Source organism: Solanum stenotomum, chromosome 9, assembly GCF_019186545.1.
Source record: "Solanum stenotomum isolate F172 chromosome 9, ASM1918654v1, whole genome shotgun sequence".
NCBI classification, from domain to species: domain Eukaryota; kingdom Viridiplantae; phylum Streptophyta; class Magnoliopsida; order Solanales; family Solanaceae; genus Solanum; species Solanum stenotomum.
In genome coordinates, this window is record NC_064290.1 from 50514086 (window position 1) to 50539565 (window position 25480).

Genomic DNA, 25480 nt, shown 5'->3' on the forward strand with positions numbered 1-25480 from the left:
GATAAGGAATAGTCGATTTTGATATGATCACAAGCACTCTTGATTGTTGCTTCAAGGTGGTCAAATTTGAAAAGTTGATCAAATTTCGAGGTGTTAAAATACAAGTTAAAAAAGTGTTTAGATTAAAATTTAAGATTTTTATCATAAAATAAAGCTACAAATTCCAAATATTATTAGAATCAATTATCAAAAACTTTATAGTATATACTACAATATTTTTTTTTTCGTAAAAAAAAAACAGAAGTAACTATGAAGACTCTTCAACGTGCTACAATGTCCCCGGCCATCTTCTTCAGTCTCTACTGAACTTTCCGTTCAAATTCCAAAATCTCAGCTCCGATCGGAATTTCCCAAATATTGCGTTTTCCGGCCATGTCGATACAAATTCAAAAGCCACCAAATGAGTCATGGGACTGTATGTTACCTGGCCCACCTTCCCGGAGCAACGGTGGATCCGCCGATATTTCTCCCGCCGGCCTATTCGCTTACGCCTCCGGTAGCTCTGTATCCGTCGTCGAAACTCATTCAATGCAACTCGTTACTACTATCCCTCTTCCACCACCGTCCTCTTCTACTACCTCATTGTCCCCTTTCATCACTTCCGTCAGGTGGTCCCCACAGACTCTTCCGCATTTAATCGACGTCCCTCAACATCATCTTCTTCTCGCCGTCGGTGATCGTCAAGGACGAATTTGTTTACTTGATTTCCGGTCTAAATCTCCGACAATTTTCTTTGATACTGGTTCAGGTTCTAAACTTGGGATTCAGGATCTATGTTGGGTACAAACTGGACCGGATTCATGGATCTTAGCTGCTCTATGTGGACCTTCGTTGCTTTCTCTGTTTAATACTTCCACGGGTCGGTGTTTCTTCAAATATGATGCTGCGCCGGAGTATTTCTCGTGTCTACGTCGTGATCCGTTTGATTCGCGGCATTTTTGTGCACTAGGACTTAAAGGATTTTTGCTTTCAGTGACTGCATTGGGAGATACAGAGAATGATGTGGTGCTTAAGGAACTTCAAATTCGTACGGATACTACTGAATTGCAGAAACTAGAGAGGGATTCATCTACTGGAGGTAATGGAGCTCCGGCATCAGCTACATTTCCGACCTACATCTCGAAATTCGCATTTTCACCACACTGGATGCATTTGATCTTTGTGGCGTTTCCGAGGGAATTGGTAGTGTTTGATCTGCAGTATGAGACGGCGCTGTTCTCGTCTGGGCTGCCCCGGGGATGTGGGAAGTTTCTGGAGTTGTTACCTGACTCGAATATTGAAGTTTTGTACTGTGCTCATCTTGATGGAAAGCTCAGTACTTGGCGGCGGAAAGAGTAAGTACTTAGAAACTTGAGTATTTGGCATGAATTCAACTATCTAGTCGCTGATTGCTGAAGCTTTATGTGATCAACCTGTGATCTTTTATTTGTTGTAGCATATTGTACTATGCTTATTGGAACTCGGCATATTTAACCGAGAAGTATGAGTTGCGTTCACTCTTTGTTTTTGTTTTAGGATCACTTAGTGCTATGCCAAGGAATAGTCCACTACATTGACTTTTGTATTCGTCAGTCAAGGTGAACCCCAATGTTTCCTGTCACAAACTTAGAAGGGTACTAGTAGTTTTTCTATGAGAGGCAAAATAAAATGTACAAATACTTCAATTCCCAAAGCTTATGCTAAGCTGCAGCTGTCTAGATGTTTAGGCTATTGATTCTCATGCACAAACATTTATTTTCTTTCCCTGTTGTTTCATGAAGTTAAATTAGAATTATTTTTGGTGTTTAAGTTGTACAACCCAAAAAACAAAACAAATGAACGTAATTTACTAGCACCTGACAGAGTACCACACAAGAGACAAAATGAGAGTACATACCTGATACTGGATAGTTTAAACATGTCTGGTGTAGACCTCCAACTGCACCGAGTCCATTAGTTCAGTACTATGATGATTAAAGATGATTTAAAAGGAATGAGGGAGAACTAAAATCACATCGAGGGAAATTGTCCCAAAGACCCAGTCTCTTGGAATCACTATGACTTTGCAAGAATAAAACATAATGCAAATAAAGGATCTATATGGGAGACAAAACAACTTTGTCATTGTTGTTATACTTACATTAAGTTCAGAGTTTGCTAGGTGTTAGCGAGAAATCGTTTTATTATAGTTAGAAACTTGAAACTCAGTGTTTAGAGGTGTGAGATTTGGAGATCCTTTAACATTGAAGAACAATTAATTTTCCTTAAAGAACATTATTGCATCTCAGAACTAGGAATTATAAATACAACCTTGATATGCTTTGTGAAATTAGGTTTTGGGCCTAACTCACACCCAAAAGCTAGCTCAAAGGGAGGAGGATTGCCCAAATCTTATAAGCAGTCCACCCATCTCATTAACCACTAATGTGAGACTTTTGTTATTCTTCAACACCTCACCTTACGCCCAATCCTTAGCATCTGGTGTGTGGGCAATTTTGATTTTGGGGGCCCCAACATTGGGTGAGATGGGCCCTGCTCTGATAGCAGTGAAATTAGGTTTTGGGCCTAACTCACACCCCAAAGCTAGCTCAAGCTTAGCTCAAAGGGAGGAGGAGCTTAGCATCTGGAGGTGAGCAATTTTGATTTTTAGGTCCCCAACATTAGATGAGATGGTTACACACTTAAACATGGTATCAGAGCGGGCAAAGGCCCTGGGATCGAATCTTACCGCCACTCAAATTAAAAAGAATTTCCACGTGCTTGACCCATGAAAAAGAATCAGGCCTACACGTGAGGGGGCGTGTTGAGAATATAATTAAATAATTAAAAGTGTGCTTTCTCTGACAACTTAAGCTTTTAGATGAGATGGTTACACACTTCAACATGGTATCAGAGCCCAAGAGGTCTTGGGATCGAATCTCACCGCCACCCAAATTAAAAAGAATTTCCACGTGCTTGGCCATGAAAAAGAATCAGGCCTGCACGTGAGGGGGCGTATTGAGAATATAATTAAATAATTAAAAGTGTGATCTCTCTAACAACTTAAGCTTTTAGATGAGATGGTCACACACTTCAACATGATTGAACTAAAACTTTGTGAGCTGATTAAGTCTGGGTTCAATCAGTTCATAGCTGGATTGATTTGTAGGTATCGACCTATCGTGGCATTGTATGTAGTACGGATTGTGGTGTTTCCTAGTGACATCCATGACTTAACTCAGAAGCTATTTGTTATCTGGTAGCCAGATAAGTTGCTTTTAATTGAATTCACCAACTCATGTGAGCACTCAGCTGCAATGCTCTTTTTCATTAGTCTAATGGTTCATTTTTCGTTACCTTGGAAAACATTTTCTTTGTCCTTGTTTCTGCATGACCGTGAGTTGAAACTCTAATATTCCCATTTTCATAACCTTGCACATATCAAATTTCTGTATTCATGGGAGTTCAAAGGGATAATAATCTGCATGTTGTCACAGCGGAGAGCAAGTGCACACAATGTGTGTGATGGAAGAATTGATGCCCTCAATAGGCACAGCCGTTCCTTCCCCCTCAATTCTTGCAGCTGTTGTCTCCCATTCAGATGCCGCCTTTCAAACTATTGGCAAGCTATATTCCGATGCACATCATTCAGTTGATGTGGATTTTGATAATCCATTTGATTTTTGTGATGAATCCCTTGTTTTATCTAAGACGCGTTTGATCACCATTTCTGATGATGGGAAAGTATGGAAATGGCTCCTGACTGCTGAAGGATCTGTAGATATTCAGAAGGACGTGACAAATCCAGATATTGTTGCAGAAGCCTGTAAGTCTGTACCTTCAGAGATTCCCATGGGTCACAACTCTGAGATTAGCACAGTTCCACTGTCAACTGATGCAAATAGAAGCAGGACCTGTCTGTCAAAGTCCACTACAAGCCTGGATGAAGTGTCCTTCAAGGTTGGTTAGACTTGTGTAACTTTGGTCATTAAACAATGTTGCAAATCAAGTTGGATTATACTGGTACAGTACAAAACAAAATTATGAACAATGTCTTAACCACATTCACAGGCAGAACTTGGGTATATAATCCATATTGTTGGCATTACTAATTTAACCCCCCCCGCCCCAGTGTTCTTAAAGGCGAGCGCCTCTCGCCTTTGGCGACAAGGCGAGGCGAGGCGAGGGGTTTGCGCCTATTTCAGGCAAGGCGTGGCGAGATCAAAAAGGCGAGCCAAGGCGAGGGGTGACGTGGAATTGGCGATGCAATAGGCGTCGCCTTTTTCTTCTTTTTTTTTTAGAAGTCTGAATTTTAATAATTAAAAAGCCAAATAATCAAATTAGGGTTTTTTTTGGGTATTTTTTCAAACTTATGACGCGACTGCTGCTCCTCATTTCGCGACCGGAGACTTGAAATCAATCCCTCGACTGGAATTAGAGTTCGCGACTGCTGCTGCTGCGATTGGAAACTTGAAGTCGACTGTCGCGACTGCTGCTGCTGCGAGTTCGCGACTGCTGCTGCTGCGAGTTCGCGTCTGCTGCTGCTGCTCAGCTTGAAAAAGTACAGAGAAGAAGAAGAGGAGGAGTTTTTTCTTGAAAAGTACAGTAAAGTACAGAGAAGAAGAGAGAAGAAGAAGAGGAGGAGTTTTTTCTTGAAAAGTAAAGGAAGTACACAGCTTTCTTATCTTTTTTCAAAAAGTAGAGTCTTTTCAACTTTTCTTGAAAAAGAAAACTAGAGACAAAGAGTTTCTCTAGATAAGTGTGTCCTTTTTTATTTATAAAATAAATTATACTTTTAATATTTATTATATTTTCTCTCTTCTTTAACAATTATACTCCTCTTATTTTGTATGTAATTATATCAAAATATGCAATTCATTATTATATATATTTCATAAATATTTTTAGTAATATTTTATTATATATATATATATATATATATATCCACTTATTTGGTATTAATTGGCGCCTCGATTCAAAAAGGCGAGCGCCTCGCCGCTCGCCTCGCCGCGTGGCGAGGCAGGCCCTTGTCGCCTTTTGTCTCCTCTCGCCGTCCAAAACATTGCCCCGCCCAACCCCAACCCCCACCCCCCACCCCCACCCATTGAACACACACAGAGATTAAATATTGATAATAACATAAAAGGAATGTAGTTTTACTTTCTCTGTTTTTACCTTACAACACTCTCTTGTTACTGGTTATTATATAGATTAGGCAGAATGTCGCTAAAGGTTGAACTTGGACGTCCTCCAAATATGTTTTCATGAATTGGTGCAGTGAACATACGGGTAAATATATTGGACTTATTGGTTGCATACTAGGATTAAAATGAAGCGACCTATTCAGCCTATTTATAGTTATGTACAAAGTAATATACAAGTCAAGACTTGGTGTCCTCAGTTAATTGAGTTGTGTGAGCTTTTTATAGGGCCTCTGTGCCCAACAAAAAGAATTGGTTCTATTTCCTGTTCTTTTATGGTTAGTGATAGTTTTGCAAGGTATGCCTTTTTGAGATATACCTGCATTAATAGTGGAGAAAATATTCATTCTGGTCATTCTTACTGGCATGGAGGGCCTCCTTTCATTGGCTGACAGGAAAAAAATGGAAGCGTATCATCATGGGCTTTTAAATAAATGATCACTAATAAAATAATGTCTTCTTTTGTTTTAGAATTTTAAGATTTTTCCCCCATCACTGAAGGTTATTTTTTTGATTGTAGATTAGTCTAGTTGGCCAGCTTCATCTTCTTTCTTCAGCGGTGACTATGTTGGCTGTACCTTCTCCTTCTTTGACTGCTACTTTGGGACGTAAGTATATTTGTGGACTGCTACTCTTTTTGTATTATACAAAATTTATCAAGATTTCGGATGAGGTTGTGCTGGTTTTGCCACTAAATAGCTTACAATCATGAAGGTGGAGGAAACTCTCCAGCTGTCGCTGTTCCGCTTGTTGCTGTGGGAACTCAAAGCGGTACAATAGACGTGATTGATGTCTCTGCCAATGCTGTCAGCGTTAGCTTTGCAGTCCATAACAGTGTTGTCAGGGGATTAAGGTGGCTTGGGAATTCCCGGCTGGTTTCTTTCTCGTACTCACAGGTGACAAATATAAACAGCAAAAAATTCACTATTTCCAAGGAGAAACATAATGTTGGCATCTTCTCTACCTGTTGAGTGTCTGTTTAGATTTCTATCACCGAGGAATCTTCCATTGTATATTTTTTTTCCCTTGCATATAGACTATCATCACAAGTAACATCTATAATCTATATAATCATAGTCTATAGAGAGGCATTACGGCACCTCCTAAGACGTGATTCTATTTATTTATTTTCTCAGATTTTCCCCCATTTCCCCTTCCCATTTAATAGTCAGGTGATATGGCATCTCTCTGCAGCCAAGATTCTTATATATCTACTCTTCCAGATTATGCCTTTCTTTTTCTTTCAATTATATGTCTTTGTTCATTCCTCTTCTCCTATTTATTTTTGATAATCGTGGTGTTCTAGCCAGCTTGCGTGCACCTCGATTAATTCCATGAGGCACCTGCTGCCTTCCACCAACTCATGATCTAGGTGACTCTATCCACCAAGGCTTAGACAAATGAGAAGAAATCACCTAGTTTTTTTCCTTTTGCAGGGAATTGAATCTGAGACCTCATGATTTTCAACCCACTTCATCCCACACCCCTGGGGTTTCTTTTCTCCTATTTATGGTCCTTTCTTTAGGTAACGAAATAAATTTTCATATTAATGTGTACTGGTGTGAAAAGTTATTAGGCGTAAGAATCAAATGTAGGGATTTTGTTGAAAACTTGAGAAAAGAATTTTTTTTTTTTGAGGAAAGAAAAGAAAATATTTACTGATGTGTTTGAGAGATAGTTGGGGAAGAAATATAGAAAATAACTTAAAATGGTAGGAGACAAACTCTTTGCAGAAGAAAGGCAAAAAATGTGTAGGGAAGATGAAGAAAACAAAGAAAGAAAGAAGGAGAAAAAGAAAAGCCAAAAGTAAAATTAAAAAAAAGAAAAAGGAGAAGAGGGATACAAATTAGTAATCAACTAGTTTGAATTTGACAAGTGAAGATCTTAAAAGGAACTACTTGAATACTTCAAATGTATACAATTGAGAAGGGAATAAAAGGGTAAAATTTATGCATCTACACTTGTTTCGAAAGTGCTACTAAGAAACTGTATAGGTTGCACCCAAGGGTGTGGCCTAGTGGTCAATGAAGTGATTGAGAGCCATGAGGTCTCAGGATCTAATCCCAACGGAGACAAAAGCACTAGGTGATTCTTCTCGTCTGTCCTAGGCTCCTAGCCTTAGTGGACAGAGTTACCTGGTACTCTGGTAGTTGCTGGTGAGAGGTGGCTGGGTATCTCGTGGAATTAGTCGAGGTGCATGAGAGCTGGTCCGGACACCACGATTATAAAAAAACAACTATATAGGTTAATTTTATACAGAGTTGACCTAAGAGTCTTTTTTCCCTTTTAAATTGTTTAAATTTTGCTGTATTAAAATGTGAAGAATGCTCTTTTAAATTTGTCAAGTTGTTCCTTAGATTTTCTTGAAAGGAATTTCCAAGGCAAATGTTAAACACAAGAATTTACAATATGTATTTTTTGGTTGAAATTAAGGTTGATATTGATATCTACTTATTAAAATTGCTAAAATTTTGCAGTGTAATATTTTATGGGCTAATTTTCTTTGTAGTTCAATTGTTGTGAAAACCTTTTCTCTTTGAATGCAAGAGCTGTTTCAACACTTCTGCTTTTGGATTTTGTTGCTGTGATGTTGTGGCTACTTCATTTTATTTTCACTTAAGGTTATGTTTTGACTTGACTGTTATGTTTTCAAACCTTTTCTCTTTGAAAGTTTAAGTTATGCAAATTACTGTTGTGTTTAAGTTTTGAACTTGTATGTTTATATTGTCTTTCGAAGAAAAATTAAAATTATTTTTATTTTTGGAAAAACCTTGTTCTTTTTTAGTTAGATTAAGATTTGAGTATTTAAAAGGATCATTTCATTAATTAAAGAAATCTTTTGCAACCATGTGAAGTATAGGCATATTCACTAGTTTCAATATAAAAAGGACTGGTCTCACACAGAATCTTCATTTTGGACTTCAGGGTACAGAAAAAGCAGGTGGCTACATCAATAGGCTCGTTGTGACATGTCTTCGAAGTGGACTCAATCGACCATTTCGAGTTCTGCAGAAACCAGAGCGAGCACCTATTAGAGCTTTAAGGGCTTCATCTTCCGGCAGGTGCATTTGTCAACTTGTCAATATTGTGTGCAATAAAAGTTGAAATGCTTTTGTTTTTCTTGACTCAATAGTGTTAGCGAGATCTTTACTCTATATGACCAGGAGTAGTTAAGCTTTGCTGAAGGATGTAGTATTGTACTATTTCATTATAAGAGGCATGTATGTGCTAGGGAATGGGAAATCTTCAAAATTTCATTTGGCCAAGCTCCAGAGCATTTTCATGAATTTTGAGTTCAGATTTATATGGACTGTTCATTAGTGTGAACATTCTTTTGACAGTAGAAAAGATAATGTGGCACCCATTTTATGTGTCATGGGATCTCAGTATATCAAGGATGTCCCTGCCAGCCCATGAATTTAAAGACATTACTGTTATTGACTTGTGAAACATGAAAACAAGGCTGGGGAAGATCTACAAATTTGTGAATTACTATATGCAGATGATACTGTGATCTTCTGTGACGCCAAGACTGAGCAGGTGTGTTTCATCAGAATAGTATTAGTAATCTTTGAGGCAGTGTCAGGGCTTTCTGTGAACTGGATAAAAAGCAGCATGTTTCAAGTCAAGGAAGTAGCTAACATCCAGTGTTTAGCAAATATTTTGAGTTGTAAGATAGAAAATCTCCCAACTACATATCTAGGGATGCCATTGGGTAACAACCACAAAGAATTAGAAATATGGGATGGAATTGTGGAGAAGACTGAGAAAAAATTAGCCACCTGGAAGACACAATACCCATCTCTGGGAGGAAGAATAACAATGATCAATTCTGTCTTTAGATGCTCTCCCTACTTATGTTATGTCTCTCTTCCCCTTACCTGCAAAGGTGGAAGATAGATTAGATAAACTAAGGAGAGATTTTCTTTGGTTGGGCAACAAGGAAGGAAAGGGCATTCACTTGGTCAAATGGCAAACTGCCCAACTAAGCAAGAAATCAGGAGGTCTTGGCATTAAGAATCTAGGTCTGCAAAATAGGTGCTTACTGTCAAAATGGCTATGGAAGTTTGGTAAAGAGGGGCAGGCTCTGTGGAAGGATGTTATTGTTAGCAAGTATGGACAAACTGATTCATGGACATCCAACACTGTGACCAACACCTATGGGGTCTCAGTTTGGAGGTCTATCAGAAATTTGTGGCCAAAACTAGCGAGGAACATATGCTACAAGGTGGGTGAGGGGACTAGGATCCTTTTTTGGAAAGACAAGTGGATAGGACAGAACTCCCTCATGGAGGACTTTGCAGATTTGTACTCTTTTTGCGACAACCCTGGAGCATCTATTGCTGAGATGTGGTCTCAGCAAGGGTGGAATATAACCCTTTGGAGGCTCTTAAATGACTGGGAGGTGGATAGAGTAGCCAATTTACTGCAAAGGTTGGAAGATTTTCCGGGACTCAACACTAATCCTGATGCAATCAGATGGAAACATGATAGGGATGGGGAATTTTGTGTTGGAAGAATGTACAAAAGAGACCTGGCAACACACCCGGGGGCCGGGGGGCATTTTGGACCTTGGAAACAAATTTGGAAATCCAACATCCCAACCAAGATAAAGTGTTTCGCATGGTCAGTGTGCAGAAGAGCATGTCTGACTCAGGAGAGACTGAAAAAAAGAGGATTTCAGATTGTTTCTAGGTGCTTCTTTTGCCATGAGAAGGAGGAAACAAACAATCATTTGTTCCTTCACTGTAGAGTGACTTCCCAGATATGGTATATGTTTCAAAGCATTATTCAAGATCCTTGGGTGGTGCCTGAGCATACTGCTGACCTACTAAACTGTTGGATGAGAAGAGGGGGGAGTAAAACACAGAAAAAATGGTGGAATCTAGTTCCATCTTGCATGTGGTGGTCAGTTTGGAAGGAAAGAAACAATAGGTGCTTTAAGAATATTACTAACCCAATGCAGAAAGTTAAAGAAAACTGCATTAATACTCTATATTTTTGGTGTAAAGAAGAGGGTATATATGAAGTAGATCAGTTAGTAGATTTCCTAGGCTCTTTGTAATCATGACTACTTGACCTTTGAATTTTTATTTTTTTTTGTTTGGTTGCCAGCATACCCTCATTGCTGATGAATACAACTTTACCATTATCAAAAAAAAGAAACATGGAAACAAGTTTTTCTTAATTAATAAAATAAAAAACATTTTCTGAAAAAAGAAATGTAGAGAGACAAATAAGTCAGTCTCTTCCTCCTGTTCTCCATTGCTGATGCACTTCAAATTGTTTTAATTCAAGCTCATTCTTTTTTTGTGTTTTTGAAACTTCTAGTCGAATTACAGCTTTGTGCCCATGTATTACTTCCTCTACATTGTTTTTTTCTATTGGTAATTCCTTTGCATTGTTTATAAAGAAAAAAATTGGAGTGGGGTGTTCGGGAGGTTGTTTTCCAGGCTTGCCCAATGACTGACCCTCTTCTTCCATTCCTTAACCCATTTAGATCATTGATAACACATGTAATCTTTTAAGCGCAGCATAATTGCTTGGGAAAGGGAATTCTAAGGAAACTCTTTAGGACAATTTAGATTATAAACCGAATGGGTATTGATTTTCTCTTTGCTTTCTACATAACTGTGATTTAAGTGATTGCTTCTAGCTAATGGTTTGTTCCAAAAAATGTGGATTTACTCACCATGTGTGTTCTCTTTATTCCGCATCTTATACTATGTCCTTTTTATCATCTCTCATTGAGCTGATAAAAGTCTTTGATGTTCCCTAATCTTTTAAGCCTAAAAATGGTCTGTCATGTAGGTACCTATTGATTTTGTTTCGTGATGCACCAGTAGAAGTTTGGGCTATGACTAAGACACCAATCATGGTAAATATGTTCTTTCTCTATTCTCGCCATGATTCATGTTGAGTAAAATATGGTTTCAGGTTGTTTCAATTAATGTTTGGATCTTGAGATAGCATTTTTGAAATTAATGAAAGTATTGTGGATTCATTTCAAAAAATGAAGGTATCGTGGATTGTAAGTTGACCCAATTAATGAGATTAAAGCGTAATATTTTATTAAACTGTGGATTCTAAGTGCTCTGAAGTTGCTCATAGCGAACACAGTTACTTCCCTACCCTTTTCTTTTATAACAATGGTACCCGGTTAGTAAAAGTGCACCTCAGCTATTCATTCAAGTACTTGTTACCAACCCACAACACACATGTATGTAATGCTGCCACAAGGCCTAGGCAGATGGGAATAGATCACTTAGTTTTTTTTTTGGTCTTTTGTCTTTGCTGGGAGTTGAACTGTTCTGCAAGGTTTTCACTTATTTCATTGACGATGATAGTTACTTCCCCACCCTTAACGGATAAAAGGAAAAGAAAAATGTGTTTGTTTTCCATCCTCTTTTCTATGAGAACTGTGAAGTTCTTGCATGCCAAAACTTTACTTGTTGCTCAAAGAACGTCTTTCTAGATTAAGATATGAGTTGTTTTTCTAAGATTCTATCAATAAAGAATCTTTTAGGATCTTGGTTGATTTTAGTATGTAGGACTTCATGGGTGATTGTATAATCTTCTGACCAATTCTACCAGAATGATCAACCATCTTATATTTTGGTATAGTTGTTGAGAATATAATTAAGAATATAAAAGTGTGTTCTCTATAAAAGCTTAAGCTTTTAGATGAGATGATCACACATTTCAACATGGCATCAGAGCCATGTCCACCCAAGTCTTATTTCACCCGATGTTGGCCTCATCTTATATTATCTACGCTCCAAATTTCCAATTATGGGCGTGCGGAGGGGGTGTTGAGTCCAACAATGGAGTATTGTGAAGAGGTGATTAGATAGGATATGAGTGATATGACACACCTGCAACTTACAAAGGATATGACCCTAGATTGGAAGATATGAAGGACGAAGATTAGGGTAGAAAGCTAGTAGGTATTCAATTGTTGTCTAGTTTTCCTTATCAATATTATTATTATTACTCTCCTACTATCTTATTCTTCGATTTTATTATTAATTGTTATTTCCCTTGCTTTGGTTATCCTTTTATTGATTTTTGCTATTGTTTTTTTCCCCATTAGTTTTAGCATGACTTCTTCATTACTGTATTTTCTTTCATACCCAGTTTTTATTTCAGCCGAGGGTCTATTGGAAACAAGCTCTCTACCTTCACAAGGTAGTGGGGTAAGATTGTGTACACACCACCCTCCCCAGACCCCACTTGTAGGATTGCAATGGGTATGTTGTAGTTCACTCCAAATTTTCAATAAATTAGCGAGTAGTGACAAAGAAAAGCTTTAAGAATGAGTAATTCCGAGAATTATAGCTAACAGAGATATAGAATTGTAGAAGAGAGAGAGAAGAGTATGATATTATTCATGAACGAATAGCAATGTACATCAAGTACTGTATTTATACAATTGAGAATTTCATCTACATAGATGATAGTTCCTAACCAACTTTGTGACACATGAACAGTGTTAACTGTTTTCCTGAAAGTGCTAACTGCCTAACCGATTTTGTGACACATCAGCTCCTAACTGAATTGACTTCTAATTAACTTCTAATTCCCTATCTTAAGCCTCCAACCTTGCATCAATACCCCCTGTTTGAAGACCATGGTCATCAAAAAAAAGAGAGAAAAGAAAAGCTTTAGGAATCTAATATCCAGATTAGCTATGAAAAGATCAGTTTCTCTCACTTCATGCTGCAAACCTTCTTCACACTTAGGCAGTTAGGCTTTTGAAAAGATGCTCCCTTGGAAAAAACACAGCGTTTGTATCAGGTTTTGAAACGTGGAATATGAACGCTTTGCTATTTAGGATTTGCTTACCATGCAATTCAGTGTCAGTCCCTTGTTCAGTCATGTGCTGTTTCTGTATCTGAACACGTCAAGTTACTTGTAAAGACTTATTCAACATATTGAATTGGATCTAACTGGATTGTGAACTACCTTGTGGAAATGATGACCATATGCTTGTAGCTACCCTAGTGTCACCAGTACTCCTGAAAAAGCTGACTAAGTTAATCCCGCTTGGTGATGGTTCCTTGATTATTTTAGGATGTTCTCTCACAAGTATATTGATGTATAGTTAGAAAATAACATCTTTTTGTCTGCCTGGTTGGCGTTAATCTGCCATTGCATTATTTATTCTTTACTTTCCAACTTTTATTGTATTATATTTTTCAATGCAGCTTAGATCACTAGCTCTCCCATTCACTGTGCTAGAATGGACTCTTCCAACAGTACCACGGCCATTGCCTAAAGATCGTCCTGCCGTAGCGTCAACAGAGACATCCTCCCCAACAAAAGAAGCAGTTGCAGCAGCAGATGCTAGTGAGCTCAGTTTACTTGATTTTTCACGCATTACTTGAGTACATATTTCCTTACAAAATGATGCCTTCTATGACTGTTGTTTTTTGTGAATGCTAATACTTATGGAGTAAATTTTGACTGCAGAAGGAGCTGGGACAGATGGATCTCAAGATGAATTTTCAGAAAGTTTCTCTTTTGCACTAGTCAATGGTGCACTTGGAGTTTTTGAGGTTCATGGTCGAAGGATCCGTGACTTCAGGTATTTTCTTCTAATGTTTATAAAACAACGATAGTCAATCAGTTAGCATTTGGTGGGCTAACTGTCTAAGTTGATATTTTTCCTATGGTCTTGTAGAATTAGTTACAAATATTTCCCTTCTGATTTCATTTTACCAAGGAATATTATATCCAATCAAATTTCGGGGGTGGTAGGGAGTGTTTGAATGCATGGTCAAAGCTATGGAAGAGCAATTGACTTTTTATTGTTATAGCCTGGCAGATAATGCGAAGGTATAGTGATCCTTTATCAAAAAGTGAATATTTTGGTTTAACGATTGAATCAGTATTATGAAGCAATATGGATTTGGCAAAGGGCTGACCTTTAGATTAGTTTCCTCTGTCCTTTCTCTCTCTCTCTCTCTGTATGTGTGCATTATTTGTCTTTCAAGTTGGGCAGAAACTAATTATATCTTTTTATATTTCAATTTTTAATTACTGCAAAGGTTCTTTTGTGGATCAAATAATGCTGAGTCTTTGTAATCTGCTTAAGCTACAAGCAGTCAGCTGCTAAATGGACAATTCTGATCCTGGCCTATATGCTGGGAACAAGCTGATTATATAACAAGAATTTAAATGTGTATCCCTGTGGCCTACTAGCAATCAATGTAATTGATTGAATACTTTTGGTGAACCTTTGCTTTTCCTTGAGTTCTGAGCTCCGGTTTGTAGCTTTATTTATGACTTGGTAACAAAAATAAGGACTTCATAACATGTGTTCAATTGTATTGCAAGTTTCTGTTATTTTGTTATGAGGTATGTGTTGCAGAGACTGCAAGTTATCAGATTATTGGTGGTCTCTTTTATGTGTCATTGTATCATCTAGCAAGAAAGAAAATTTATTAATAAGAAAAGAAAAATTCTGTATTATCGGTTTTTGTTAGGTTCAATGGTAAGTAAAGATGCCAAGTTTCTGGGACAATCTAAAATAGAAGTGTAGGCCACTTTTGAGGAATATACAAAGTTACCAGTTTCAGAAAAAGAAGTGTAGGTCACATTTTTTTTCACCTTCCTTAAAGTGTTGCCTGGGTGAGAGCGAAAATCAGATTACCTTACCTTTGAATCTGCTTACCTCTTTCAATGTCTTTGTTCTGCCATCAGCTGTACAATTGTACCTCACATAACATTGTCATTTTTCTAGACCAAAGTGGCCTTCATCTTCATTTGTTTCATCTGAGGGATTGGTGACAGCAATGGCCTATCGTCTGCCTCATGTGGTATGCCGTGTGTTCTTTTTACATCGAAGTGTCATTTGCTGTCTGATTGCTTATCTGTTAACAAGGTTGGCAATAATGCATCCGTTCTGTAGGTTATGGGCGACAGGTCAGGAAACATTCGCTGGTGGGATGTTACTACTGGACAGTCGTCCTCATTTAACACCCATAGGGAAGGCATCCGTAGAATCAAGTTCTCACCAGTTGTTCCTGGAGATCGTAGTCGTGGGCGTATTGCTGTTCTGTTTTATGATAACACATTCTCGGTATTTGATCTGGTAAGCGAGAAATTCCCCTTGTTGATTTCTTTGCATGTGCCTCAATATTCTGAGTGCATTTGTTTCCTCCTTCTCTATGGAAGTCGACATACCTGAAAATTTGTATTAGTTTTCCCTATCTTAGAAATACAGATTATCTATAGTTTTGCTGTTGATTAAGAGAATATATTTCCAGCTCTTTACCTTTGTCAAAAAAAAAAGAGAGAATATATTTCCCGTAGTATCAGAATCCCATTACTGCTTCATTTCGTAGAGTGATTCCTTATCTGTACAACAACGTACCCAGTGTAATTCCACAGGTGGGGTCTAGGGAGGGTGGTGTATACGCAGCCTTACGCCATTACCCCTACCTTGTGAAAGTAAAGAGGCTGTTTCTGTCTTTCTAATAGACCCTTGGCTCAAGTAAAGCATAATAAAATCAAGTATGAAAAGGGAGATTCAAAAGTGAAACAGACCTGAACATAATGGAGAAGAGAACAATAGAAACAACACATAATACGATAACCGAAGCGAAGGGTGATTCCTTATTTGTAGTCTTATCTCATTTAGATCCATAATACTTGAATAACTGAACTTCCTATTACCCTTCCCTCAAGTTCTTTGCATGGGTTTCGCCTGAAGATTCAATAATTAGCTGTTCAAAGGTTATGTGTTCTAATTGCTTCTAAACTATATTACATTTCTCATTTGCAGGACTCACCTGATCCATTAGCCAATTCAGTTTTACAACCTCAATTTCCTGGAACTCTTGTATTGGAGCTCGATTGGTTGCCTTTGCGATCAGATAAGAATGATCCACTGGTGCTATGTATTGCTGGAGCTGATAGCAGCTTTCGCCTTGTTGAAGTCAATATGTATGTCCCAACAAGCTTACTATTCTGTTTCATTATCTGTTTTATCTGTTCTCCCAGGTTATAAAATAAAAATTCAGTAACAATTGAAATGTACAAATCTGATGGGGTAGGAAGCAGCTTGTGTGCTCTAGACTCTGGAATAATTGCTCTGTAGGTTAATGAGATTTCTTGTCCTGCTCCTAGATGCGTAGTTACAGATAAAGTAATACTCATCTGGAGCCTTCATAAAAAGAAAGTAAGTAAATGCTTGTCTGAATAATGGCTCTGTAGGTTAATCAAATTTCTTGTCCTGCTCCTAGATGCGTAGTTACAGATGAAGTAACACTTACCTGGAGCCTTCATAAAAAGAAAGAAAGTAAATGCTTGTCTGGAGTTGCCAGAAGAATCCTTTATCTTGGTTTCTGCTTCTTTTTCCATAAGTTTGCATTCGTGCTTAGGAGTTGGGACAAGTTTATCATGATTTGATTGGTTATTTTGCTATGTGATTCTGTTTCAATTCGTTTTATTACTGGTCCTTTTCAATAAGTTTAATTTTAATTGTTTGGTATTCTGATTGTCTTTCTTTCACACACTTTTTTGAGGGAAATTGGCTTTAATTTGACTTATCATTACCTGCTACATTTTAGAGAATCCTGACACTGTAATAAGCTTCCAGAAACTGTTAAAGTTCCCCGCATTAGCCTTGAAAACTAAGAAATGCTAGTCCCCGTATAACACATAGGGAGAACAACTTAAGTGACTGCTGCGGTTGTGTCTGATATTGAGCAATTTATACCCTTGGAGGCAGAAATATGATGTTTGCAGTAGAAATTTGAAATACTTTAACTTGATGCAATTTCTTACTTTCTCCAATAACCCAAAAATTATCTCACTTGTTATAATTCAACCCTTTGTCTATTCTAGATGGATTTATTTTTCAGAGTTCCTGGTTTCTGACTTGCGTAACTTTGTAAAACTGTTTTTTTTTTTGCTTATGCAGGAGTGACAATAAAATGGTCCATGGTCCACAAGCTCGACCAGTCAAAGAAAGATTTCGACCAGTGCCTTTGTGTTCTCCCATATTACTACCCACACCACATGCCCTGGTAACTTTGCTTTTCCTTTTCTCCACAAAGCATGCTAAACTAACATAGATAGGATTGCTTTATTGAGAAGAATATTTAAATCTGTTAAGTGTCTCAAATTAGTTGATGGGATCCGTTGTTGCCTCCTTATATGGCCTTGGAGATTTCTGACCTCATAGCTAGCTTGTGAAGTCGAGTTAGGACGAAGGTCCATTTTTCTTATCAGTGTATCATAGCCAGACTGATCCCTATTGTTGTGTTAGCTAATGTTGGCTGGAACTCCAGTCTTCGCGTGCCCCGGCTATTGGTTTCCTATACTAATTGAGGGAATGAGCAGTTTTTTACTGGTATGTTCTAGGAGAACCCTCACTTGAAAAGCTAGCTCTTAGGGTTGTCAGGCTCAAAGTCCAATCAAAATTAACTTTTTGGTTTGAGGTTATTAAATTATTACAATTGTCAGTTCTTTCGTTGGCATGCAACAAATCCTGTGGCTTTATTTATGAGGCCTGACAAACCTAGATGGAAATTACATAACAAGGGTGTGTTCACAGTGAAATCATGTTACTGGAATCTTAACACAAGGCAGTCAATGGTAGACATTTGGCCTTGGAAGTTAATCTGGAAGACCAAATGCCCCTCAAAGGTAGCTTGTTTTTGTTGGTTGGTTTGTACACATGAGGCCTTACAGAAAAGGGGATGGCAATTTTGTTCAAGATGTGTCATGTGTGAACAGGAAGCAGAAGTCAATGACCATCTGTTCCTTCATTGTAAGCAGCGTTGAGCCTATGGAACATGTTTTTGGTTCTGTTGGGAGTTAAATGGGTGATGCCTAGCACAACAAAGGAACTACTAAATAGCTGGAAAGGTATTGGGAACAGAGGAAGAAATGAACACTGGTGGAGAACTATCCCTGCTTGCATATGGTGGACCCTCTGGAAAGAAAGAAATTTAAGAAGTTTTGAGGGACAAAAGACTAACTTACAGAAGGTTAGAATGAATTGTATAAGCCTTTTGTTTTTTTGGTGTAAACAGAATCTTGTAGGGGATATAGTAGATTTAGTTGATTTTATAGGAAACTTGTAAAGTATACCCATGGGTGGGATGTAAGTTTCCAATTCATCATTTTTTGGATGATGAATTTTTTGGTGTGAATACAAAGTTACCCTTCTCTCAAAAAAAATCCTGTGGTTTTATTTTTGTTTAACAATTTTCATATCGAAGTTGGAAATAAATATTTTTGTTACCTCTTTGTTTTTTTTTCTGGTTATTGCAGGCATTACGTACAATCTTACAGTTAGGTGTGAAGCCATCATGGTTTAATACATGGAGTACAACCACAGATGACGCGAACCACCAAGTTCCTGGAACTCCAACATCTGGAGATCTTCGTAACCACATGATTGAATCACCCCGCATTGGCGATTCTGTAGTGCCTGAGATGCTTCTCAAAGTACTGGAGCCTTATCGTAGAGAAGGTATTATTTTAGTGTAATATTATATTATGTTGTAGGATATATTATCTAGCAGCATTTACACTTAAATTTTGCATAAAAGACAGTACACTTGGTGAAGTATTTGACATGTTTCTACGTCTGTTACTCAAGGGTGCATACTTAATGATGAGATGGTTAGACTCTATGCTGGTCTAGTGGATAAAGGTTCTGCAGTAAGGTTTGCCTTTGCTGCTGCTATATTTGGGGAACCCATGGAAGCTCTTTTCTGGCTGCAATTACCGCGAGCTCTAAACTACTGGATGAAAAGATTGACTAACAAGTCTCCAGCAAGAGTCCCTCAATCAGCTTCCACGTCAGAACTTGATGAAGTATCAATGTTAAATAGGATATCATCAAAGGGAAAGTCGGGGACCGAAACGGGGAAAAATAATTCTTTGGTTAGTATTATCAAATAAATTCTGCTGAGTGTTCATGAAACAGATAATCTGCTCATAGTTTGACCTCTTAACTGTGTGTCTGCTCACCAATTTCTCAGGAATGGTTTTTCACCTTCTAAGTTAGGTGCCTTTAGTGGCTTGCCAAAAACAAAAAAATAGAAGAAGAAGAAAGGAATTAGGTGCCTTTAATTCTATTCCCAGGATATCTGTTGATCTTATGGCTTCTCTCCGGCAGGGAAATGGTCAACTTCAGCTGATGGCCTTTGAACAAGAAGAGTTGTGGGGGCGTGCTAATGAGCAGATTCCTTGGCATGAAAAGCTGGAAGGAGAAGAGGCAATTCAAAACCGTGTACATGAGTGAGTGTCCTCTATATAACTGGTCTATTTATATCTGCTTATGCCAACACACCAAGATTGTTGGTCAATGAGGTTGACAGGGTTGGCCTAGTTTAGTTTGAAACTTGTATATCCTCCAATCTGTAAGTAGTGAACATGAGAATATTTAGCTTTGTTAATTGTCAAGGCAGGAAATAATCTGAAACTAACAGTCAAGAAACTACACCAAAATCAGAAGAAAAAAAAAGAGGCAAGAACTAGAGGCCGAGAAATGGTAGACCACAGCAAAGAGATAACTGAAACTTAAAGGCAAAACAACAAGAAGTAATCTGTAACTAGGCAGAGAGGCAGAGAACAAGAAGAAAGAAGAAACTAGTAAGATAGATCAACAAGATAGGTTTCAGAAATAATAACCAGAACATGAAGGAAAGAGAATGAGAGAGATAGAACCTGGTCATTAGCATTACCATCCAAGTGATGAAGTCCAGAATACTACTGATGCATACTGTCATAAGCTTCAACAAATTAGTGATTGAATGATGAATCCCATCTTGCTTTTATTTGCTCTTCTGAAATATTTGCATTGTTGAGTGTCTACATGGAGGAGCTCACATTGCCAAAATGAGAAGGTGTGTGTGTGTGTGATATCTCTTGATGCGCCCCAAGTGGTTGGACTGAATGCAGATGCTTTTGAAATGATTGAGAGTTACATTTATTAAAGAAGAAACAGAATCACGAGTCTGTTATTGCGAATATTCCTGGAAATCTCACCAATCCCTGAAACTAGTGACGTAACAGAACCAATATCATTTATTGCTTTCTTTAGGAACAACAGAACATATAAAGGAATTATTTTCATCAAAAAAAAAAAAAAAAAAGAACATATAAAGGAATCAAGAATTAGGGTTTTCATCATATGAAAATTAATTTCTGGCCTTCACATGCATTTCATTAGGTGACTGTCATTTGACCTTGAATTGTTGAATAAGATAGCTTTGTTTCTGATTACCAGATTAGTATCGATTGGAAACCTAGAAGCTGCAGTTAGCTTACTGCTCTCCACGCCTCCAGAGAGCTCATATTTCTCTGCAAATGCATTGCGTGCTGTTGCCCTTTCTTCAGCTGTATCGACGTCTTTACTTGAGCTGGCTGTGAAGGTGCTTCTTCGTTTCAATGTTTCATTTTATCTTTTCCAGATAAATTCCTTCTCTTTCTTTGTGTTGGTGTCTTTGTTAAGTCACTTGTTGTGATGCTTGTGTAGGTTGTTGCTGCCAATATGGTTAGAACAGACCGGTCCTTGTCTGGAACACATCTTCTTTGTGCCGTTGGCAGGCATCAAGAAGCTTGTTCTCAGGTAATGTTCTCCATATGTTTTCTCTTTTGTTAATGATCTTGATGCATTGAACATAAATTGATTGATGCTAAAGTTACATGCCTTCATTTTATTGAACTTTAATGGGCTAGATTTATCGACTATCTGCAGTGTACTTATTGCAGATTGAGCTTGATGCATGATTAAATCTTATAGCATCTTGATCTATTCACTTATCTTTCCTACTTGGTGGAACCATTCACTGTTCTTGTCTGGTTCTATGTTCTCAGGCTGATTTCTGCATGTTGAAAATTGTGACTAGCTTGATAAATGATATATGTATGAAATATACACATATATTGTATATATGTATGTATGTATAGGTCGGGGCATCTTTTTCCACCATGTTAAATCATTATTGATCTTCTAAAAGCGAGTGAAGAATGATGTGATGTGTATAAATTGTGCTTGGTATGGTGGACTTCTTTTTTCAGAAAATCAGTTTCCAGTGGGAAAGGAGGACACTAGTAAGATTTTTCCTGAGTTATTGTAGTATTAGTATTTTTGTCCCTATCATATTAAACCAAGCACATATAACCTTTAATTAAACTAAAGGTTCAAATTTGGTCCTTAAATTGACGGAAGTCAACTGACAGTAATCCGTATTAATGAAAATGCTGGTTCCATTGCGCTACTTCAAGGTCAAATATGGTATTTTACCATCTCATAGACTGGAGCAATGTTTCTAGCCTCGTTTTTATCTAGTGATGAAAAATTTCCCAAATCCTGCAATTGAATTGCGAGCAAAAATTTTGCTGCCCTGAAGGGTGCTGGTAGTGATTGTGATAAGGAGGATAAAGATGAGTTGTTGTGTAAAAACCAAGACTTACAATGTCAATGGTACAATTGCACATTATCTGAAGTAAGCTGAAGCATGGCCTTGAATGAGATTTTGCCCATTGGAGATTTTAGTAGTGTGAAATTTTTTGTTCCTTTTGATCTTGGTGAGCGTGTTGAATTAATTAGCTCCTTTGTGAGGATATTTGACGAGGAAACATTGTTAAGGTCCTTGCAGTCTTCTGTCAACTAGTGGAAGGCGCTGACTATGAAGTTATGGGTGGAATGTGACAGGGATGATGAATAGCATAATGAACTTAAAACTCATTTTGACTCCACAAGACAATCACTTATTGAGTGATTGGAAGGGAGGCGATATTTATTGATAAGAGTGGAAGTGCAGTAATTAAGAGGGAGCTTGTAATTTTGGTTAGGGCTGTAAATTTTTGAAGGTGGCCAGCATGTCCTTAATGCTGAAGAATACAACTTTACCAATGTTCAAAAAAAAGAATGGAAGTGCAGTTCTTGATTTTGTTTGTCCGATCCACTCCATCATGGTGAAATTGGAGGCAGTTAGATGAATAGAAACTGTAGCGTGCCTGGAAATTACTGGTTGTAACTATGCTGCTTGGACTCTTTAAAAATACCGCTGATTGTGTGTTGGATCCTCCAAAACTATCTATTTTTGGAGGATCTGACACAGGTCTGGCAGCATTTTTGGAGGGTCCAATCAACATGGGTTCCGATCTCTTCAGGAAGGTTCAATGTCTTTGAGAGACACCCTAGTTATCATCATGTCTTCAGATTACATTCCTTTAAGAATTTATAGGTGAAGAATTCAACACAGTTCCAAATCCAGAATTGCCCTTGGAAAACATTAAAGTGCATTGGATTCAGTCCATGTCAGGATCAAAGTATCTAATCTATTTCAAGGTCAAATGCACTTAGTCGGTTAGTCCAATAATATGGAGAAGTTTTTTTTTAGAAAAAGGCAGCAACTCATGGGCGAAAACTGCCTTTTCCTTGTGGGAAATGTTTTATTCAAGAAATGTTGTTTCCACCAAAATCGGGATAATGACTTTCCATTGCTTTTGGGAAACATCATTCTCTTTTGCAAATATCCCAACCTTTACTCCTTATCACTTGCTTTAACCACTTTTGGATCTTTTTGTTAATTTTCATTTGAATACATTATTATCAATCTGTAATACTCAAAGATATCACCAAGACACTATCATCAAAATCTATCTTACACTTTATACGTTTAAGCTGTGACAATTACACCTATACCCTACCAAACACCAGAAAATTATCCAAGAAATGTTTTTCCAGGGTAAAACATTTTCCACATAAAATGTTTTCCACTGAAAATATTTTCGTTTGTACCAAATGCATCCATAGCTGGGTCGTGTTTTCATCTTCGTAGTCCCCTAACTAGGGCATCTTCTGTAGTTGCTTACATGCTACAAGTTTTACTTCCTCTTACTAATCTATTTTTCTGAGAATTATTCCTTTCATTAGCCATTATAAATGGACTTGCACAGATTTTGCAACTCCAGTTACATGCCACATTTCATATTTCTCTACTTGTTGGTTAATTTCATGTTGTATCTATTTGGCAGTTACAAGATGCTGGATGCTGGACTGATGCTGCAACATTAGCTGCAACACATCTTAAAGGAACTGATTATGCAAGGTTAGTACCTATCTCTGATAGAAGAGAACATGGAAGTTCTATGACCACTATGATTTGCTTACAATATACTTGTCAAAAATGGCGAACTTAAAATTTCGGTCCTACAGGGTTTTGCTGAGGTGGGCTCAGCATGTTCTTCATTCTGAACACAACATTTGGAGGTATCATCTTTTCTTCATATGGTATTTTCCAGAAAACACATGGTTCCCTTAATTAGTAATAACTCAATGCAGGGCACTGATCTTGTATGTTGCTGCTGGTGCACTGCCTGAGGCGTTAGCTTCTCTTCGTGGGGCACAACAACCAGACACAGCAGCCATGTTTATACTGGCTTGCCAGGAAATCCATAGTGAATATCTATCTAGCTTGGATGATGAATTAAGATCTTCAGATAAGTTGGTTAACTTGCCTGGACTGAACCCAGAAAGTGAAGATGTCCATGCAGTTGGTGAATACTATGGACAATACCAGAGAAAACTGGTCCATCTTTGCATGGACTCCCAACCTTTCTCCGACTGAGAAAACTTTTGCTGGGATTCCTTTTACAACGTGTCTTAAGATCTCTGTCTCAGCAATCCGAGTGATCAGAACAAGCTCCCCATCCTTAACCATACATTTGAGCTAAAAACTCGAGACATTTAAGCGATTGTCATAAAATGCCAAGACCCTTGCCCGAACTACAGTTTGGCATCAGCTCAGATTGAAAAGACTTAAGCCTGTCAAATTAAAGTTATCCAATACAGAAGTAATTGCAGTTCTTTGGGGGTCGACCATGGCAGAATGGACGATGCTTTCATCCTGGTTGCAGTTGTTCTTGACATGTATACGACTCACAATTTCATACCACTGAGATGATTGTTCTGTTCAAGTGTTTTGTGCCATAATACACGTCCTTCGAAAGCTTGCCACATTGCAAAATCAATTCTTTTGTATTGGAATGGAACTGTAAATTGATTGATTGATTATGTAATAGCATTGAGTTATTGAGTTCATACCTTCATTGTTAAGGGGTGATTGGGTGTCAAATTGACGGGTTATTAGAAGGGTTTTAGAGCAAACAGAAAATGTTTGGTACAAAAAATGAAGTTGAAAATTCTTATAAAGTTAGGATATTGCGTGAAGCCCCATAACCCTTAGATAGCATACGACTGTAGATGTTGAAGAATCTGCCCGAATAGGGGAGGGCAAAGTCGTGTATGAGCATGACGAAGTATATTGGAGTTCGGAGCCAAAAGGGCAAAAATTTGTCAAAAATTTTCAAAGGGAAACATTTAACGCCCAAATTAACGTCTTTTAAATCAGGTCAAACTAGGTAAGACTCAAATTTCTATGCTTCTGGTAATGAGAAGAAAGCAGTAGTAAATTGGATAATTTTAATTCGATTATAATCAAATCTTATATGATAGTAAAATTTAAATTTCTTTTTCATCATATAAGATTTGATTATAATCGAATTAAAATGATCAAAAGAAAAAGTATTTTCTTTGAGTCAAACTTCCTATCGCCATAGGTTCGTAACCTAAGTAACGCTTTGAATAAAATAAAATTAAAAAAGTAATAATTAAAATACAAACCTTGCCAAAAATTACATATTTTGACCAAAACCATTTAGGGGTCGTTTGGTACAAAAATGAGTAATGCAGGGATTAGTAACGCAGGGATTAATAATGCAGGGATTAGTAATGCAGGGATTAGCAATGCAGGGATTATTTTTTATCCAGTGTTTGGTTTATTGCTTATTCAAATCTTGTGTTTGGCTTAGAACTCTTAAAAAAGAACTTTTTTCCAATTTTACCCTTGAATTATTATGTTATCTATTTCATGTAATTACCATATTTATTACGATTAAAACTTGAATACAAAGTGCTTAACAAATTTAATTCACTTGAGGAAGTCTCAAGTCATAAACGAGAAGACGTTATTTTAAGTACCCCGACCAAGGCGTACCTCCCTCCTCTGTTAAGAAAATAAGAAAATATAAAATAAAACTAAAGTTCAAGCAGTGTGGACAGCAGCAGAAGTTTCTAATGTTAAAAGAAATATAGTTTGATCACAGCTTCATATAAAGTTAGTAAAATTAAGCAACATGAGCAAGCCACGTGAAGCTTTCCTGCTACATTGTCTCTATCCCAAATATTGAACATTGTAAAACTTCAAACATTTTCTTTGCCAATCTATCATAGACAATGCTGCATAATCCAAAGACGAACCCCTTTATTGCAGGTTTGAGGTTTC

General features: G+C 37.6%; 1 protein-coding gene across 1 annotated transcript; it reads left to right on the plus strand.

Moving 5' to 3' along the window:
• Nucleotides 1-238: 238 nt before the first annotated feature.
• LOC125875705 (uncharacterized) lies at nucleotides 239-24244 on the plus strand. The gene is made up of 20 exons (XM_049556723.1): nucleotides 239-1334; nucleotides 3456-3918; nucleotides 5680-5767; nucleotides 5874-6055; nucleotides 8085-8221; nucleotides 10971-11037; nucleotides 13367-13508; nucleotides 13632-13746; nucleotides 14905-14980; nucleotides 15073-15255; nucleotides 15949-16109; nucleotides 17089-17194; nucleotides 18447-18648; nucleotides 18778-19064; nucleotides 19300-19421; nucleotides 20413-20557; nucleotides 20662-20754; nucleotides 23172-23245; nucleotides 23353-23406; nucleotides 23479-24244. The coding sequence occupies exons 1-20, from the start codon at nucleotides 373-375 to the stop codon at nucleotides 23762-23764; spliced, it is 3945 nt and encodes a 1314-aa protein (XP_049412680.1). The 5' UTR covers nucleotides 239-372; the 3' UTR covers nucleotides 23765-24244.
• Nucleotides 24245-25480: the final 1236 nt, after the last annotated feature.

Coding starts and splice junctions, on each gene's coding strand:
- LOC125875705 (XM_049556723.1), top strand. CDS start 373: ATGTCGATACAAATTCAAAAGCCACCAAATGAGTCATGGGACTGTATG. Junction 14,981..15,072: donor CCTATCGTCTGCCTCATGTG/GTATGCCGTGTG, acceptor TCCGTTCTGTAG/GTTATGGGCGACAGGTCAGG. Junction 18,649..18,777: donor GGAGCCTTATCGTAGAGAAG/GTATTATTTTAG, acceptor CTGTTACTCAAG/GGTGCATACTTAATGATGAG.